Source organism: Saccostrea echinata, unplaced genomic scaffold (assembly GCF_033153115.1).
Source record: "Saccostrea echinata isolate AGI-Se365-2 ecotype Australia unplaced genomic scaffold, CSIRO_AGI_Sech_v1 ptg000030l, whole genome shotgun sequence".
NCBI classification, from domain to species: Eukaryota; Metazoa; Mollusca; class Bivalvia; order Ostreida; family Ostreidae; genus Saccostrea; species Saccostrea echinata.
Genome location: NW_026889779.1, coordinates 33,645,109 through 33,665,553, shown reverse-complemented (window position 1 = coordinate 33,665,553; position 20,445 = coordinate 33,645,109). Strand labels below are relative to the sequence as shown.

Here is a 20,445-nt window from a genome sequence, read left to right as displayed (position 1 = left end):
AATGTCCCTTTGGAAACATAATACTGGCCTGTTTCACTACCGCTCATGCCAGATTACACCTCTACGAGACTTTACAACCTTTAGGAGATCGGGTGCTTTATTTCGATACGGATAGTATCATATACCAACATAAGGAAGGACAATTTAATCCTACCCTTGGCCACAGTTTAGGAGAATGGACCGATGAATTGGACGGGGATCACATTATCAAATTCATGTCTGGAGGTCCCAAAAATTATGCTTACCTCACCTCCAAGGGAAATTCCATCCTTAAAGTCAAAGGATTAACTCTCAATTTTCGGGCTTCTAATATCGTATCCTTAGAGACTTTAGAAAAAATGCTCAAGAAAGAAATAGATGAAGTCACAGTGTCTTATCCTTACAAAATACAGAGGACCCGAGATCATCAAGTCAAGACAGTACCTTTAGAAAAACAATATAGAATTGTTTACAATAAGAGACAGATCTTGAAAGATTATAACACTTTACCTTATGGTTATTAAAAATGATTTGTTATTAACTATAAATAAAGCATTGAAACTACCTTTGTCTTCATTTGTCATCATGCAACATGAGGAGACACCTCTCCCCTCTTTTCTTTTAAAACATGAATTTACCATGGTGGTAGCAGGACCTTCTAAATCTGGCAAAACGGAATTTGTCAAAAAATTAGTAGAAAATTTACATTGGATTACCCCCCTGCCACAAAAAATTGTGTGGTGTTATCGGGAATGGCAACCTGCTTACACTTCTCTAAGAGATCGGGTGTTTTTCATTCGAAATATTCCCGAAGACGATGAGAAATTAGTGGCTAATTTAAATATACCACACTTACTCATTTTTGACGACATGATGGGAGGAAAAGCCATTGAATCCATCGTGGATTGGTTTACCCGTAAAGCTCATCATCGGAATACCAGTGTGATTTACATCACTCAGAATTTATTTGATAGGGCAGCATCACATCGCACCATTAGTTTGAATGCTCATTATTTAGTCTTGTTTAAAAATCCCCGAGACAAATCTCAAATCAGTGTCTTGAGTCGTCAGTTAGCTCTACCTCATTTGATGTCCGCTTATCAAGAAGCTACCAATGTTCCTCATGGGTATCTCTTGGTGGATTTGAGTCCACACACCCCAGACGAATACAGATTGAGAAGTCGATTGTTTGAATGGTTAACTATACACATGCCTCAAGAGTATAAATAAAAATGTATCATCCTCACCCTTGTCATTTATCATTCAACTCTCATCATGGCACCATCAGCCAAGAGTAAATTAGTGAAAACTTTAAGACGTTTACAGCGGGAAAAAGATCCTGCTAAGCGAGCTCATTTAATTGAATTAGGGCGTAAAGCCTTATTGAATTGGTTTGCTATGGGAGCTCGAAATTTAATGAAAGGAGTATTACCCATTAATAAACAGACTCAGAGATTTATTGATCATCATCGTCAAGATTTAGGTATCATCGCTGATAAATCAGCTACCGAGGAAGACAGAAAAAAAGCTATTTCAAAACGTGGCGGAGCAGGATTTTTAGGAGGAGTCATCATTCGTCATTTATTTAAATGGAATACCCCTAAAAAACGACGTGCTCGTCGTTTGAAAAGTGTAGTGGTAAGAGTCCAGAACAAAAAGACAAAAAAGAGAGTTTTACCAAATTGGATGGTTCGACTAGGTGGGGGGTCAAACAATAAGAAAAAACCTACTCAAAAGAAGAAGAAGAAGAAAAGAGAAAATCCAAAAACTCCAGGTCCACCTAAAACTCCAGCTCAACGTAAAGCTATGCCTAAAAGTCTAAGAAATGAAATTAATCAGTATTATAAAGAACAAAGACAAAAAACTATTGGAGAGTTATTAAAGAAACAAGCTGAAATGAGAATGGATCGTGCTATGGCACCCATAGGCAGTCAAAGAGCCCCGGATTTATTTCCTCAAGTCAATGTAGGAATTCCTTCTCCTGGAATTAAAGTACCCATACAGACTCCTAAAATAGCCCGCTTTCAACCTTTATCTGCTTCTACACCTAAACTTCCAAAAGGAATGAGATATAAATGCCGATATTGTTCCAAAATTTATGTCACTGAAAAAAATAGAGATAAACATGAGAAAGACAAACATGGTATGTATGCTCCTCCTCCTTAAAAGAGTATAAAAGGAGGACACACTGAGGGACACCTCTTCATTATTTGAAAAGGATGGCTAAGAAGAAGAAGAAGACTTGTTGTTCTACAAGATTAAAATCTCATGGGGCTCTTTTAAGAGTGTTATCTAATCCTCATTATTCTTCACCCTTAAAGACAAGTATTTTAAAACATTGTTCTGGAGATTGTATTCTGAAGATTTGTGAGATTGTGTACAACCTATTAAAAGGAGTGTTACCTCTCACTTCGGTTCAGAAACGAAAACTAGTTGGAAAGAAACACATCTTAAGGAGACTAATTCAACCTCAATCTATTCAGAAAAGACGAGCTTTGTTAGTCCAGCAAAAAGGAGGCCTCTTCCCTCTTTTACTCGGTCCTTTACTTATAGGAGCAGCATCTCTCCTAGGGGGAAAATGAGTCGTAAAATGGTATTAGTTCCTGAAGTCTTATTGAATGAACTTAAAGGAAAATTACCGAAACCTCCTGAATTTCAAACTACTCTCAGTTTAGGTCAGGAATTAGAGGACATTACAAGACGTGAAGATTTAACCCCAGAAGAAAAAGTCGCTTTATATGGTCAAGAACTTCATCGCTATAGAAATTATTTAGAAAAAGCTAGACAACAACCTACAAAAACTCCATTAGCTCAACCATCAGCTCAACCAGCAGCAGCAGCAGCAGGAGCTCCAGCAGCAGCAGCAGCAGATGGAGCACCCCCAGCAGTAGCACCAGTACCCCCATCCCCTGCAGAAGCAGCAACAGGATCACCAGCAGCCCCAGCTGAGATTGAAGATGAAATTCTTCAAACCGTGAATAAAAACATGAAAAGAAAAGCTGGATTATTATTAAATCATTTAAAGAAAAACCCTAAAGTGTTAACTTGGAATAAAGAAGGTGAAATTAATTATCGAGGTCAAAAAGTTCCCGATTCTAACATTGTGGATTTAATGGCTGATAGTATGAGATCTCATACTCTGAAAAATCATCCGGTTCCTACAGGATTAGAACAATTTGCTCAAGCTTTAAAAGAGACCCGTACTCCTTTGGAATACCTGAGTAATGGAAACCTTATAAAAGCCATGCAGAAACCTGGAAAAATCAGTACTCCTAAAAGTCAAGAAAGAGACGATAGTGGATTTTCTTCCTTTTTTGACACTCCAGTGAGTAGACCCCTAGAAGATCGAGGAACCGTCATTAAAAAATCCATTTCAACCCCTGTAGGGACAAGGGTAGGATCCAAATATAGTCCCTTTAGAGCTAAAAAGGAATTAAAAAACAAACTCGAAGAAGAAGAAAAGAAATTAGCAAAAATTGAAGAATATTGGCTTCCTTTACCTAAGAAGAAATGAAAAAGAAACAAGTAGAAGATATTTTAAAAGAGATTTATTATGATCCTAAAAGAGGATACGGAGGAATACAAGCTTTGTATCGTCAGGTCAAACCTTTAGGAATTTCCCTGAAAAAGATTCGAGACTGGTTAAAAGAACAAGATACTTATACTTTACATAAACCCATTCAAAGAAAATTCCGCAGACAACAAACTAGAGTGACCGATATAGATGAACAATGGCAATTAGATTTAGCAGATGTGTCCAGTTTAAAGAAACACAATGATGGATATACGTTTTTATTGTGTGCCATTGACGTCTTATCTAAATATGCCTGGGTAGTGCCTTTAAAACAGAAAACAGGAAAAGAAATGATTCGAGGATTACAAGAGATTTTTCAACAAGACGGACGACGTCCCATCCGCATTCAATCAAGGCAAAGAATTTACCAATAAAGAATTCTTACACACTTTTAAATCCATTCATTTTTTTACCACTCGTAATACGGACACTAAAGCCAGTATCGTGGAAAGATTTCAAAGAACCCTCAAAGCACGCATGTGGCGTTATTTCACTCGTCATAAAACCAGACGGTATGTAAACGTCTTACCGGATTTAGTATATGCTTACAATCATTCTTATCATCGAAGTATTAAAAGAGCACCAGCTCAAGTGAATGCTTCTAATGTATTAAAAGTCTGGAAAACTTTATATGGGGAAAAATCTCAAACATTTCCTAAAAAACCTCAATTTAAACAAGGAGATCGGGTCCGCATTAGTAAAGCTAAACGCACTTTTGAAAAAGGATATTTACCCAATTGGACTACAGAATTGTTTACCATTTCTAAAAGAGTGCCTGGAAGATATCCTTATGTGTATAAAATCCAAGATGATCATGGTGAGGAATTAGAAGGCACTTTTTACGAGAAAGAATTACAACAGATTAATAAAAAAGATGATGTGTACGAAGTAGAAGAAATCTTGGGGTATAAAAAGCGACGTGTAGGGAAAAAATCATTCAAGAAGTCAAAGTGCGGTGGAAAGGATATCCTCCTAGTTTCGATTCATGGATTCCCCAAACGGATCTCATTCAATAACGCCTCATTGGAAATTTTGTGGAGAGAAAGTGCCTCGAGAAGAAATTGTTTATTTTGCACAATTATTCATTTGTGTATCTCTTATCATTACCAGTGTGGTCATGTTAGCTTTACATGATACTAATCGCGAATATTGGATGGTCTGTGTGAGTTCTTCCGTAGGATACATTATGCCTAGTCCTACCCTAATGCATCATACCCCTAAGAAGACCACAAATCCAGGGAGTCTAAAAATAGAGACACAATAGAGTATATATAAAAATAGACACTAATCCAGAGAGTCTAAAAATAGAGACCATAGAGTATATAAAATGGAACAAGTCCAAAAAAATTGATCATTTCTGATTTCACTGAGACAGAGAGAGACAGAGCACACACACAAAAAAAAATACAATGGAGTATATAAGCTCAGAGTATCGTTGGAAAATGAAAGGTTCTACTAAGAAAGGAGAATGGATGAAAAACAAACAAGAATGTATTCAAGATTTCAAAGATAAGAATCCAGGAAAACAAAAAGATGCCACCCTGTATAAGAGAATGAAGTTTCCAGACCATCCATGGGTAATAACACATAAGATGGCAATATTAGGGGGTCGAAAGGAACCTAAGTATCAGGAATTCAAATGGAAAGTGAAATATGTCTTGTTTCACAAACAAAAGGGACCAGAAAGGACTTGGATTCAAGGAAAATGGATGGAAAGAGCCAAAGAGTGTATCCAAGATTATCTAAAAGTGCTCTTAAAAGGATACAGTATCATGGACTGTGCTTGTGAAACAGAATATTTGTACATGAGAAGATCTTTTCCCATAGATGAAACAAAAGAAGTGTACAAAAGTTTTGAATGTTTATTAATATGATTGTTTTGTTATGATTGTTGTTATTATGAATAAAAAAAACACACACAAAATTACAAGTCTTATTTTTTGATCTGTATCACATTTTTTTTAGTGTGATTTATGACGTCACAATGGATATACTTGAATCGATGCCAAGATTTGTGTATTACCTGTGTATGAATGACTCAGCAAAAAAAAGTTTTTGCACACAGCACACTCATGTGGCCAGGTGTTTTCAGAATCAGATCTCGTGCTAAAAAAAATAAATATAGTAACAAAATTCTAAAAATAAAACACAGAAAAAGGGTATATAAAGCTTAGTTTTGAGTACACTGGGCTCAATCATGATTTTTTCGTGGAGACTGGCGTATTTGATTGACGTAGAAAAGTATTACTGTCATTACTGTGATAGGCAAATGAACCAATGGCGTACATTTACGGTGTATGATTATCCCGGATGGCATCACAGAACTTATAGAATTTGCGAGCATTGTGAAATGACTTTTCCTCACTGGTTTGTGGATGATCCCCCTTCTATGGAGACCTGTGGATGTAGCTGGTGCATTAAATATTTCACATGGAAGTTCGGGGTTGACAATATGGTGCCCTTATGGGTCAAAGTAACGAGAAAAAGAGCTTTAAAGAAATGCCTGACCTGCTGGGAGGAAAATACGGAGGGGAGATGGAGGTGCCAACAATGTCGACAGTATCCATGCTGTGTGAAATGTGTTGAGAAATTTGTCAAGATTTGCTACAGACTTTGTCCCTTATGTAGATATGATGGAAATAAATCATAAAATGAAATGTGTATAAATTATTATTATTATAAATAGAAAGGTTAGAAGTAAATATCTCTCAGTCTCTTACTGAACATGGCTGAGAACAGTGGTTTTTACATGACATTAACCAGTGATAGCTCCATGCAATCTTTTCCGGGGAATACGACCGCTCAATTTAAAACTTTATTACCACAATCTGTGGATTTAACAGATGGTCAATGGGAAGTAGCATTAACCGAAATGATTTATCCTTGTAGTATAGAAAATATAAGTCAGGATGAATCTTATATCGAAGTGTGTATAGTGGAAAAAGTTCCACCTTTTTTTAAAGGCGTTTCACCCTCAGAGAAACTGGATCTCGAGGACCCCGATAAGTACCAGTGGGGACGGTTTGAATTATTGAAAAGTACTCCCATCACTTTTCAACAAACCCAGCTTTTAGTAGATTGGAGTAAAGCTTATTGGTTAATCGGTACTTATGATCCTAAAGAGAAATTGAATTTGTATCGACTTCGATTTAGACCGGGACCTTATCCTAACCCTACAGCTATCTTGGCAGAAATCAATGAAGGTTTAGTACAGACCATGAAAAAAATCTGGAAAAAGTATCACAAATGGACCGAGAAAAAAAACCCCACAGATCAAGGAAGTGATGACGATGATGATGTGTATGGAAATTTAAAACAAAGTTTAAAGACAGTGATACAAGACCTGAAAGAAGAAGAAAAACCCTCAAAAATTGAGATGAAATTTAATTATCGGAAGGATTTCAATCGAGTGAATTATGTCACTCATTTACGTCAAATTCCCATCTTTGTACGTCTTCCCTTAAGTCTGGCTTATAAATTAGGATTTCATGATTCTAAATTAGTCCCGGAAAATTGGACAGAAGACATGACCAAATGGATTAATATCAGTTATCTGGCTCCGGACACTGTAGATTTATATCGAAATTTAAAATCCATGTATGTGTATTGTGATCTGATTCAACCCCAGACCGTAGGATCGAATGCCTTGAAATTATTAAGAGTGGTCCCTTGTCAATTTGAACACAAAGACAATCAATGTAAATGGGAACCCATCCGTGCGGAATATCTCCCTTTGAGTAAAAAACATTTTGATACCATTGAGATACACATCATGACACCTTTAGGAAAACCCATGCCCTTTTTAAGTGGAAAAACTCTAGTTAAACTTCATTTTAGAAAAGTGTACTGAGATGAGTGTACAGCTTTTTTGTTACATCCTATTGGGAGTCATGATTTGTCTGATATGTTGTCTATATTGTATTCAGCCCTAAAAAGAAGGGGTATAAAAGGAAGTCCTCAGAGTGCAGAAAAGTCAGTTTTTAAGAACAGTGATCACCATGCAGTATCATCCAGGAATATTAAGACAGAGAGGACACGGTTGGACTTATCATAAAGGTTTATTAAGACAAAAAGGACACGGGTTTGGTCTTTTAGCTCCGGTGTTAAAATTAGCAGGTCCCCTAGTCAGTAATCTATTAGGTGGAATATTAGGAGGGGGTCAACAGCAACCACCCCCACCCCCACCACCACCAGCTTATTATTATTCACCCCCCAAAAACCATCAAAGAGGGGAAGGATTTTTTACGGATTTACTGAAAACGGGAGCTAAACATGCCTTGACCGCTGCTGCTAGAACGGGGTTAGATGTGTTAGAAAATAAGAGATCTTTAAAAGATGCTATCAAAACTCACGGAATACAAGCCCTGAAAAATACGTCGGGAATGGTAAAACAAAAAATGAATCTAGGAGATAGTAAGAAAAAAAAAAGAAAACAGACAGAAAAAGTTTTGTTGGCTAGAGGAGGTCCTAAGAGAAAAAGAAAAAATCAAGGAGGTAATGTACCATTAACAGCCCCAGTGAAGAAGAAAACAAGGTCTTTAGATGTCTTTGACTGAGAGAGACTATAAATAGAGGAGTGTGAGGGAGAAGAGTTTCATTTGTGAAAAATCAATCTTAGTAGACAGACATCATGTTACAACCCGATTCCTGTGCCTGTGGGATGGACAATTTACAATTGTTCCAAGTCCCTCCCACTAATATTGCTTTAGAAGACTCCAAATGGGAAGAATATTACCCTATTTCTAGTACTTTAGATTCAGAGACAGCTCCGATCGAATTTGAAATCAAAGGACAAGGAGATCAATATCTAGATTTATCTCAAACTTATCTTCAAATGGTATGTCAATTTGTCCAAAATGATGGAAGTGATCTGGCTGGAGATCCTGCTAAAACAGCCCCAGTGAATAATATCTTACATTCTTTGTTTACGGAAATTGATGTTAATATCAATGGAAAAATAATCACTCCAGGGACCGATACTTATCCTTACAAAGCTTATCTGGAGAAATTACTGTCTTACAAACCCAGAACTTTAGCCACACAAATGAAAGCTTGTAGTCTATGGGAAAAAGATACGGCAGGACATATGGACGAAAGGGGGCTAGCAGCTCTTGATGTGGCTGCTAATCAGACTTTTGCTGTAGCTGTTGATAATACTGTGAACATTAACAAACCCATCATTCCAGCGTACCCAGCCAATTCTAAAAACGAAGGATACAGAAAACGTCATGAAGCTATAGATGCTAGTAAGAAAATTACTTTGTTGGATCGTTTACATCTGGATTTGTTTCAACAAGATCGATTTCTACCGAACGGAGTGGACGTCCGTTTGAGATTTAATCGAGCTAGACCTGATTTCTACATGATGACGGCTCAACCCAATACGGGAAAAGTCAAAATATTAAGTATGATCTTGTGGGTGAGAAAAGTGAAACCTTCCCCTACTTTAATGAATCAGATCAATCAAACTTTGAATACTTACAGAGCTAAATATCCATTAAGAAGAGTCGAAGTCAAAAGTTTTACCATACCTACAGGAACTCAATCTAAGATTACCGATCATCTGTTTCAAGGCCAGATGCCAAAAAGGCTCATTTTAGGGTTTGTGGAGAATGCGGCTTTTAATGGAGATAAAACTAAAAATCCCTTTAATTTTCAAAATTTTGGGATTAAAAAATTAGATGTTAGTATCAATGGAGAGACCATGATGACTCGTTGTTTCGAACCTAATTTTAACGAAGATTTATATCTGAGATCTTATCTGAGTATATATCAAGCTTTGGGAAAATTAGGAGAAGATTGGGCACCGGACATTACCTTAGAAGAGTATAAAAACGGATACACTTTATGGGGCTGGGATTTCACGAAAGATCAAGAAGCCCAATCGGATAAATTTCATCTCATAGAAACAGGAAATTTAAGAGTAGAAGTCCAATTTACTAACAATACGGCTACCACTTTAAATTGTGTGGTGTATGCAGAATTTGATAACCTCTTAGAAATCAACAAACAGAGAGAAGTGAGCATTGATTACTAATGGATACAGGACAGTTGAGAGAAGTGTTATCTAGAGAATTAAAGAGTTCGTTTGGTGGAGTGTATCCTTTAGATTTATTACCAGATCAATTAAAATTTGGAGAAAAAGCCATTGTAGTCAATACAGATCCTCAAGATCAACCTGGAGAACATTGGGTGTGTTTATATGTAAGCAGTCCAGTGGTAGAATATTTTGATTCTTATGGATTTCCTCCCTTACAAAAAGAAATTCAAGATTTTATCCAGCGTCATGGTCATCAATGGATTTATAATCCGTATCGATATCAAGATTGGAATACGGATGTGTGTGGACAATATTGTGTGTATTATTTACATCAAAGACATATGAAGAAAATTAAAGCAGATGAATGGTTATTTCCCTTTGACCATCCTACAGCTTTACAAAGAGATCATTATGTAGCTCAATGGTTTAAAGACACTTATCATAAAAGACCAACAGGTCATGGACAAACTTGTCAATGTTTCTATCAAAATGTATTGTAAAAAAAAAAATTGTTATTGTTATTATTATTATTGTTGTTTGTTGTTTGTTTGTTTGTTCTAAAAATAAACAAAAGAAAAAAATTGCTGCTTAGGTGTTTTTTTTTTAAAGAATCTGAAACTGATGCTCTTATATATATAAAAATAGTAACAAAAGAGTTAAAAATAAACTAACACAAAGAGTTAAAAATAAACTTACAAAAAAGGTATAAATACAAAGGGACTAAGGTGTATGAAAATCAGTTTGATGAGGATGAGCTTGAGTAAAAAGTCCAAAGATATGGAGGAAGAGAAAATACCATTATTAGAAAAAAGAATGATCATGCCTATGGAGGTAAATGATTCCAGTCCTCCTAAAAGAAGAATAGAACTAAAAACTATGGAGGAGGAAGAACCTTGTAATGTTTACTTGCCAGCAAATGAGAAGATCCATGACCCAAAGGACCCATACAGAAGTTACAGAGTAGCCATTAACTGGACATTTGTTTTAAATCAAGTGAACGAAGAAATAGAAGATATACACATTTTTCTGAACCTTGAAGATGAAATTCAGTACCTGATCCTAAAAAAAGAAATTCATCCCTGGACAGGAAAAGTGCATCAAATCAGGGGTTTCGTTCAAATGAAAGAACCTGTAGGAGGATTAGATGTGCATAAACTTAATCTTTCAGCAAGATTTGATATGTCCCACAGTACACCCGAATTAGAAAGAATATTTTATAGGCAAGGTGACAACTATCAAGAATATGGAATTCTGAAACCTGAGGAGAGAAACAAAGAATTAATGGAGAAATGGGAAACAGCAAAATTGTGCCTGGAGATATTTTGTAGAAAAGAAAAAGAAAAATGTTATTTTTGTTCAGCTTAAAAAAAAGTGACATTAAAAAAAAAAATTTCAGTGTGTATTATAAAAAAAATTTAAAAAATAATCTTTGTGTGTTAATAAAATGTTGATGTGTAAAATAAAAAAAATTTTAAAAAAAATATATTTCTTATTTATTTGTTTAAAAAAATTAATGTTCATAAAAAAAATTTAATTTTAATTTTTTTAAACAACAGTGACCTCTGGGTGTTTTTTATGAGACGTTTCTATTATCACCAACGGTGTATCAAAAAGGTATCTATTCGAATCAATGAAGTGGCCCTTAAAAGGGCCGTTGTTGATTTTTTATCAAGGGTTTACTCCCTTAATGGGGTTGCAGGCCAAATCCTCTCCAGGGGTAGGGATTGTACCTACACAAAGGGCATGGTAAACGCCGATCTATGATGCGGGCAGAGCACAGGTAACACGCCGGTCGTTGTCTGCATTGATCGCAAATATAGTTACTGTCCTCATCCTCACAGAGACACAGCGAGCAAAAAATTGATGATACCGGTACCTGTAATCCCCAGCTAGGGATACAGCCTTGAAATCTGGCCTGGCTCTGCTGATACTGGGCCTCATCCACCGTTGAGGGAATCCCAGGGGATGGTGATGGTGAATCGGGGGAATCAGGTATTGAAAAATTCCTCCCTTCCTCCTGGGGCCTAGGATGGTAAATGGGTGGAATTACAGGCCCTCCTGGCGGTGGTGGTGGTGGTGGTGAGGGTGGCCTTGGTGGTGGTGAGGGTGGCCTTGCTGGTGAGGGTGATCTTGTCCTCCTACGCTGGCGGCCAGGTATCTGGTAGGGTCTGGCTGATCTTCTTCTTGCATGTCTATTATTGCTTAGTTCCACTCGCATCATCGGGCAGCGTAATAACTCTTCCCCGTCTGATATCCTCCTAACCGCAAAATAACAAACCAATTCTATCCCTGGAATTAGAAAGACCTCCTCATGGAAACTTTCTTCAGTCATCGTGAAGGTGGCTGGAAATCAGCTTGTACGAATGACAGTTAACAGCTGACGAGCGTTGGTATTTATAGACACAGCGCGACCCGAAAAGAAAGCACCCAAAACCCCGGATGAAACAGAGCTCAAAAAATCATGGAGAATTCAAATTTGTGTTATTTTGTGTTTGTGAATATCTCTATTGGATTAAATAACATATTATGGAATGATATATAGTTTCAAACCTTCTAGTGAAAGAATGAAGGTAAGTTTTGAGGATGATTTCAGAGTATTATTCATACATGACATTCCTCCGTTGTTTAGAACAGGCTCATTCATGCCGAAGCGAAGGCCTAACCTTGAGTGACCTGAATACCTAAAATAAAGAGTTTTAAACTTTTAAAAGTGTGACACCAAGAAAACTTAATGTCTATCATAAGATCGAACCTAAGGAAAAGTGTTGAGAGGGTTTTTAAATCAAAAGAATCCTTACAAGTGTAGAAATAAAGTTAGCGTCGGTCTAAACATAAACACAAGGGAGGTCAAAGGTCAGCCATTTTCAGAAAATCAGTGTCTAGACTTGTATAGAGCTTATACGATTCTTTTCAATCCTGATCTTTGATGATGAAAATTTTGACATGAATACAATCGGAAACTTATAAAAACAATTGGTATCTAGTTTATTTCCAATGGAAATGTCTAGATTTTTATAAAATGACCAAAACAAAAAAACATCTCAGCGTCTAAAAAAGGACACAAGATGGCGTCCTATTTGTATAGAAATAATAACAAAAAAAAGAACTGATTGTTTTTTTCATTCTTTTTTTTATTTTTTTAGTTTTAACAATTGTTCCAAGTGTTGAATTCTCCTATGAAATCTTAATCGATCCGCTACTACAGTCATCCATTCACTTTTCCGATCTTCGGGGGGTAAATCATGAATTTCATTCAAGTCTGTATTAAACGTCACACATTTTTTAGTAGGTCTGATATTTCCAGAGATTTCATTCCGTATTGAATACAGATTTTCTCCATCGTTTCTATTTCTTTCCAAAGTAGAATCACTTTGCTCCCTTGGGGATGACATAGAAAACTGTAGGGTTTTTGTAAATATTGCATCATGTTCATCCCGTACATTTTTTCGGGTAAAGTCTTTTTCATTCGTTGACATAGGAAATGAATAATTGCTAATCTCCCCACTGTGGTAGGATGGGATAAAGCCAGGCATTGTAACCACAAGTCCTGAGTGGTTTCTATGATGTTGTCTGCTTTCTGAAACACTTGTTCCGCTTCGGGGGGTAATGGTTGTTCCTGTTGTTCTAGACATTGCATTAAAGTATCATAACTTTTCAACACTAAAGTGTGATAGTGTCTCAACATGATATCAATGATTTTTTAAAAAGAAATGTTTTTTATGACCTTATTTATACCTTTTGGTTTTCTATTTATAGAAATAAAACCAATCAAGGTAAAAATAGGACTTAAGTTTTCTTTTGCACACGGTAGTATAATACACAGGTGTGTTTTAAGACTCTTGAATCGGTGCCAAGATTAGGTACATGACCCCTCTCTGCAGGTGTTTTAAGAATCAGATCTCGTGCTTAATATATATAATTATAGTAACAAAAAGGTAAAAATAGTTTTTTCAAACTTGAATCGGTGCCAAAATTTTACCTGTGCAGGTGTTTTAAGAATCGGATCTCGTGCTATTATAATTATAGTAACAAAAAGCTAAAAATAGTTTTTCATAAGGTATATAAACTCAGAGTTCAGTCAGTTATAGCATTAGTTTTGACACATGTAGAAAGAATAGACATGGCAGAAGCAATGATGAATCTTAATAATCTTACAGGTCAGAATTATATTCCACCTCAGAGTACAGGACTAGGATATGCCTTACCCACGGCACCTGATACACAAGATCCCATCGGATTGGATTTAGGACTTTATAATATGCCAGAACCCATGACCAAAGAAGATATGAGCATCTTAACCACCACTATGGATGGAATTATTAAAATGCTGACGGATTTAAAAGAGTATAACACCAGTGAATTTTGTTTGATAAGGGGTAAATTATCCAGATTAGAAGTTAAAGTGACTAACATCCAGGAGAAAATGAATGGTGGATTTTATCAGAAAAAACAGAGTAGCAGTAGTAGCAGCAGGAGCAGCAGCAGCAGCAGCACAGGAAAAAAGACAAAAGAAACAGATCCATGTTACATTTGTAATGAGTTGGGACATTGGGCTCCAGACTGTCCCAGAAAAAAACAGGATTTGTGTTACAAATGTGGAAGAATGGGACATTGGGTTAATGAATGCCCAGAAGATGATCAACAATTAGTGAAAGAAGTACAAAAATTAGAGAAAAATCAAGAGAAGAAAAAACACCAGGAACATCAAATTCCTACCAAAGGCACTAACAAAAGGAAACTTGAGAATACCAATGTAAAGGAGAAACTAAAATTGAAACTCCAAAAAAATAATTGACAGTTTTGTTGTGAATAATGGATGTGAAACAGTAAGTTTTCATATTTTTTTGTGAACCTTGTGATATTCCTGTTAGGACTGTTTCTCTGATGTTTTTTTCTTGTTTTTGTGTGATAATGACGTCATAATGGACATACTTGAATCGATGCCAAGACTGTGTAGGTTGTGCGTATTAGTGAGTAACCAAAAAAATCCTTTTGTACAGTGATAAAAAAATTTGTGATTTTCCTGTATAGGACTGTTCTCTGATCTTGTTTTCATATTGTATTGTATTGGATTGTATTGTATTGTATTGGATTGGATTGGATCAATAATAAAAGGTTTGAAATTTTTTGTGGATTTTTGTATTTTTTTTAAGAAAAAAGGTAAAAAAAAGTGCACTTAATTGACCCGGCCAGCGCATTTTGGATTTTTTGATACGGTATCCTGTATAGACTTTCTTATTTTGACTTTTTTTTACAGGCTATAACGGCCCCTATACGCCTGGATAGCCCCGGCCAGCGCATTTTGCATTTTTGCCATTTTTTCCATTTTTTTACCGGCTATAAAGGCCCCTATACTCCAGGATAGCCCCGGCTATCCTGGAGTAATCTACTACTGCTATATATTTACATAACTGGTAGGACATTGATATACTTTCTCTAAAATAGATGAAAAAAATTTAGATAAGCTTTTCTGAAAAAAAAAAAAACACATCCTATTAAGGAAGAGAAGCTCAGGGGCCATATCGCTGATCTAAGCAATAGCCAACTGAGTATACTTTGGCCAAATTGGCTTTACAAAATTAAATACAATACAAATTTAAAAAAAAAAACTAAAATGTATAAATAATTTTTTCATACCTCTTAATACTAATCAAATAACTGTAAAAAAGGCCATCATACGTGAGGGGATAAACATTTTTTTCATACTTCTAAATACTTATCAAATAACTATAAAAAGACTAGGGCTGGGACGATACAACTTTTTCTATATCGATATGTATCACGATATTTGAGCCACAATACGATATGTATCACGATATATTGAATTGGTTATAAAATGTCTTTTTTATATTCAAATAATTTAATTCTGGTTGTAACGCTGTATTTGATTGGATAAAAAAATTACTTTATATCGTGTAAATGGGTTGCCTACGTCACAATGACTTGCGTCAAAAACGTATCGATCCGCCTGACGTTACATTCAAATTTTATACAAATTGAAGTCATTTTTTAAGGACAATCATCTTTTTTTCTTACACCAAATGAATGAAAATTAAATTATAAGGAATGAAATTAACAGCTACCCAATTTATACGGTATAAACTGGGTTGGAACAGTTTACGCTTTTTTATAAACCGCTTCGCGGTTTATAAAGCGTAAACTGCCCCAACCCAATTTATACCGTATAAAATGGGTAGCTATTAAATTCATTCCTTAAATAAACAAAACATTTCTTCACAAATAAGAATAATTTATTCAAAGCAATTGTATACCTGTTGTAAAAGAAAATAATTTTACACAAGTCATGTTAATTATTATGTATTTCATATTGAGCATATTCATATTATATATTTAACCCAAAATATTAATATTTTTTGTAGGGCCCCACCACGGCAGCAGGGAGCTTGTTTGCACTTTGTCAGAGTGCCGGCGTGCTGGGGACGGCTGTTGGCACGAAGGCTATCATAGGTGGCGCTGCAGGAACTTTGGGTGGCGCTGTTGCTGCCATCTGGAAATAAAGTCGTGGACTTTTTATCTTACCTAGTTGGCTACTAAATATGACTGAGGAAAATATCCAATTAAAAATAAAATCATGGAATACTCCATGTTTATTTAATATTCGTAAATATCACTGATAACTCCTTTTGATAAATAACAAAATTTGTAATGACACAATTCTTAGTTTTTCGATAGTGTAAAATAAATTACTGCATGGAATTTTTAGGTTTCTAAAAAGTGGAAAAATAAACTGCTGCATGGAATTTAAATGTTCGTCTTTATCAAATTGTATGATAATCTTTATTGTCTTTCTTGTATTTTTGAAATATATTAATCTTACAAATGACATATTGCATCAGTATTCTAAGCAGATATTTTGTTGAATAACTTCAACAAAGCATAACAATGTTATTTCTAAAGAAAAAAAATGTCAAGATATTCAACCCGGCTTAATATATGGACTTCCTCAATCCCAAGATTTTTTACGACTGTGTGATTCCTGCATAGACGTACATGTATTAGTGTTTAAAGTGCATCAACTGATGTAGATATACCATGGCTTTTATCTTAAAGATCTTGGTTAAAATTGCATGGTTACAATTGTCATTACATTCACACGTCACTTGTATGAACAGAGGAAATTCAGAATGCAATCCGTACATTCATCATGCAAATTTTTGTGTTAAACATTTCAGAATTCTCTGCTACCATGATTCCATGCGATAATGGTGAATATAACAGGCCCTCAGTTAGCATTAAGATTTAGTTCTTGTAGAAAACTTAAAAGAAACACAAGTATAGCTTTTTCAAAAAGCTTTGCAGTCTTTAGCAACAACTTTAAACTGTAAAAAGACATACACATTATCAGGTCGTATTACTTTTGAGTACCGAGGTTCTTGGCTTTGAACTTCTTCGACAGCTTTTAACACTCTACCATCGGCTCATATACATTGACCTCTGTCGTTGGTTCACGTATACTACAGTGATAATGAAATATATGGAGATAACGAACAGAATTCAAGCTCAAAAGTCCATTAAACAATACAAAATAGGAGCAGAGCAAACACGGACCTCCAAAACATCAGAGGTGGGATCAGGTGCCATGGAGGAGTGAGCATCCCCTGCCGACCGGTCACACCCGCCGTGTGCTCCTTGTCATGATCAGGAAGTAACGGAAAAATCCGTCGACAATTCAGTGTGTAAATAATGGCCTAACAATTAGTATGAAAAACGTCAGTCAGCATTTGACTTAATGATAAATTGTATTTGCTGACAAGGTCATTGTATCGACCATAGAACTTACGAAATGATGACTTTAAACGAGATAGCTGATATTCTTGTTTCATCAACTTGTTTGTCAATAATTTACCTCGTTTTAGAAATTGTCCATACGTAGAGCATGCTCTTGCGTATCGAATCAACTGGGAGATATAAACCCCGTATGCAGGTGATGAAGGTATGTTGCTGCATAAATAAGGGAAGTTGACGATTGAAAAGTTAAGGTCATCACGTTTATCATAAATCTTGGTTGTTAGATTACCATTAACGTCTTTTTCAAGTAAAATATCCAAATATGAAACAGATGAGTCAGACTCTGTGGTATCTTTTATCTCAAGCTCACTGGGATATATCGTATCGACATAAGAATGGAAATAACCATTGTTAATTGACAATACGTCGTCGATATATCTAAATGTCGAGTTGAAGGCCACAGCAAGTGTTTTCTTCTTTTCATGTATAAGATTTTGGACAAATTCTGCTTCATATGAATACAAAAAAAGGTCTGCTAATAACGGGGCGCAATTGGTACCCATGGGAATTCCAATAGATTGTTGGAAGACCTGGTCTCCAAAAACCACATAGATATTGCCAATCAGAAACTCAAGCATCTTTTTAATGTCAACTTCAGAGTACTTGTGTGTACAATCAGAATGTTTTTTAACAAAATAATTTTGCAAATGACCAATGACAAGGTAAGTAAATTTACGAGTTCCATTTTTATTGAAAAAGCAGCTGTCAGTGATATCAAAAAGCCTGGACTTTAATTTATCGTGGGGAATGGTTGTGTATAAAGTTGAAAAGTCGTAAGTTTTTACGCTGTTGATTTTGGTAAAATCTTGTGATTTCAAATTTCCCAAAAGTTCCTTGGTACGAGAATATTAGTACGTTCTTTTATTCATTTCATTATAATTAAATGCTTGCGCTAATGTTTGCTAATATTTACTGAGTAGATCTAGAAGTATTACTTTAATTTGAAATAATAATTGGAATTTCATGATTTCAGGCCTGTAGCAACGGTTTCAAATGTGTGTGTGTGTTGGGGGGGGGGGGGTGGCGGGAGGGCAACTTCCCACAAAATAATCTTACAAGCTAAAAAAATTTATTAAACCTTATTAACTGTTCAGATCCTGGAATTTGCCAGTGCTCGACCTAACTGTAACAAAAAGTGGCCGGAAGGGGGGGGGGGGTATCTAAAGGAAAATTTACTATATCACAATACTATGCTCGGAAAAAAAGGGCCAGTCGCTAGTCGCTCCGGGCCGGTTTTTACTAAATGTCAAAAACCTTGACGCGAGCCCGTTGCAGAGGTGTCTGAGAGAGGAACGAACGATATTCTGCGTAGAAGATCTAGATATTAGTCCTACCAAATAAACGAAGGGAAAACGAATAAACACACATTTCAGTGTTTGCATGCAGAAAAAGAGCTTTCTGTTCATCATGAAAGTAAAGACAACCTTTATTTTAATTGCTATAAAAAAAAAATTGAAGTCTATAAGTTTCATTTACTGCAATTTTCCTTTGTTCGTTTTGTCGATTTTTTAAGATTGAAAATTTGAAATCAGATCACCAGAAAATTATCTCCCTTGTCTAGCAGAGCATTTAAACCAATGAAATAATTGAAAATTTTCACATCGTGCATTTTCTGCCAATCACAGAAGAGAGGAAGTGCATAGTCCGAAGACTGTAAAATACTTCGTAAACATTAGCAATAACAGAGCCCATGCCCTGTTTACAAAAACAGTTTACGTTTCACGGGTGTGTTCAATTGTTAAACTTTCCACGCATCACTGAGCACGGACTGTCAATACTGGAGAGTTGGTTTTGGTTTCTCTACTCTGAATTTTCTGGATTATAGTTTTAATATTTTTTCATTAATACACAACAAAATTTCTACTTTTTCTTAAGTGTTATACTTTTTGAAAGTGCAAGGATGTGTCAATCAAACGCGTCCCGAAATTCGTAGTTTCAAAATAAGTTTTATTAATATATTTCCGTGTGAAATGCTATAGTAACATAGAAGTCATGATTTGAGAAAATATTAACTTCAAATCTGTGTCAAGGCCCCTCTAATTTCTGAATGGTTATGCAAGGACTTTCAAATTTCACAGATATATTCCTTGTGATAAGTTCTTTTCTGGGTACCAACATTTTTTGGAGTTTGACTTGCAATTGAGAAACTTTAATGAATTATATGGAGATAACGAACAGTATTCAAGCTCATAAGTTCATTTAACAATACAAAATAGGAGCAGAGCAAACATGGACCTCCAAACATCAGAGGTGGGATCAGGTGCCATGGAGGAGTGAGCATCCCCTGCCGACCGGTCACACCCGCCGTGTGCTCCTTGTCATGATCAGGAAATAACGGAAAAATCCGTCGACAATTCAGTGTGTAAATAATGGCCTAACAATTAGTATGAAAAACGTCAGTCAGCATTTGACTCAATGATAAACTGTATTTGCTGACAAGGTCATTGTATCGACCATAGAAATGATGACTTTAAACGAGACAGCTGATATTCTTGTTTCATCAACTTGTTTGTCAATAATTTACCTCGTTTTAGAAATTGTCCATACGTAGAGCATGCTCTTGCGTATCGAATCAACTGGGAGATATATACCCCGTATGCAGGTGAAGAAGGTGTATTGCTGCATAAGTAAGGGAAGTTGACGATTGAAAAGTTAAAGTCATCACGTTTATCATAAATCTTGGTTGTTAGATTACCATTAACGTCTTTTTCAAGTAAAATATCCAAATATGAAACAGATGTGTCAGACTCTGTGGTATCTTTTATCTCAAGCTCCCCGGGATGGAAGAATGGATCGAAATAGCCATTGTTAATTGACAATACGTCGTCGATATATCTAAATGTCGAGTTGAAGGCCACAGCAAGTGTTTTCTTCTTTTCACATACACGATTTTGGACAAATTCTGCTTCATATGAATACAAAAAAAGGTCTGCTAATAACGGGGCGCAATTGGTACCCATGGGAATTCCAATAGATTGTTGGAAGACCTGGCCCCAGGATCATGAAACAAACTTAGACTTAAGTCAAATTTTCAATTGTCTGT

The 20,445-nt window shown here is 35.8% G+C and overlaps 1 protein-coding gene across 1 annotated transcript in view; it reads left to right on the top strand.

Moving 5' to 3' along the window:
* LOC133197744 (interferon alpha-inducible protein 27-like protein 2A) overlaps positions 1 to 16,437 on the top strand; it is a 31,891-nt gene extending 15,454 nt beyond the window's left edge. Inside the window, exon 3 of the mRNA XM_061333939.1 lies at positions 15,974 to 16,437. Within this exon, the coding sequence (XP_061189923.1) occupies positions 15,974 to 16,111 (138 nt within the window). The 3' untranslated portion in view covers positions 16,112 to 16,437. The remainder of the gene's footprint in view (positions 1 to 15,973) is intronic.
* The last annotated feature ends 4,008 nt before the right edge of the window (positions 16,438 to 20,445 follow it).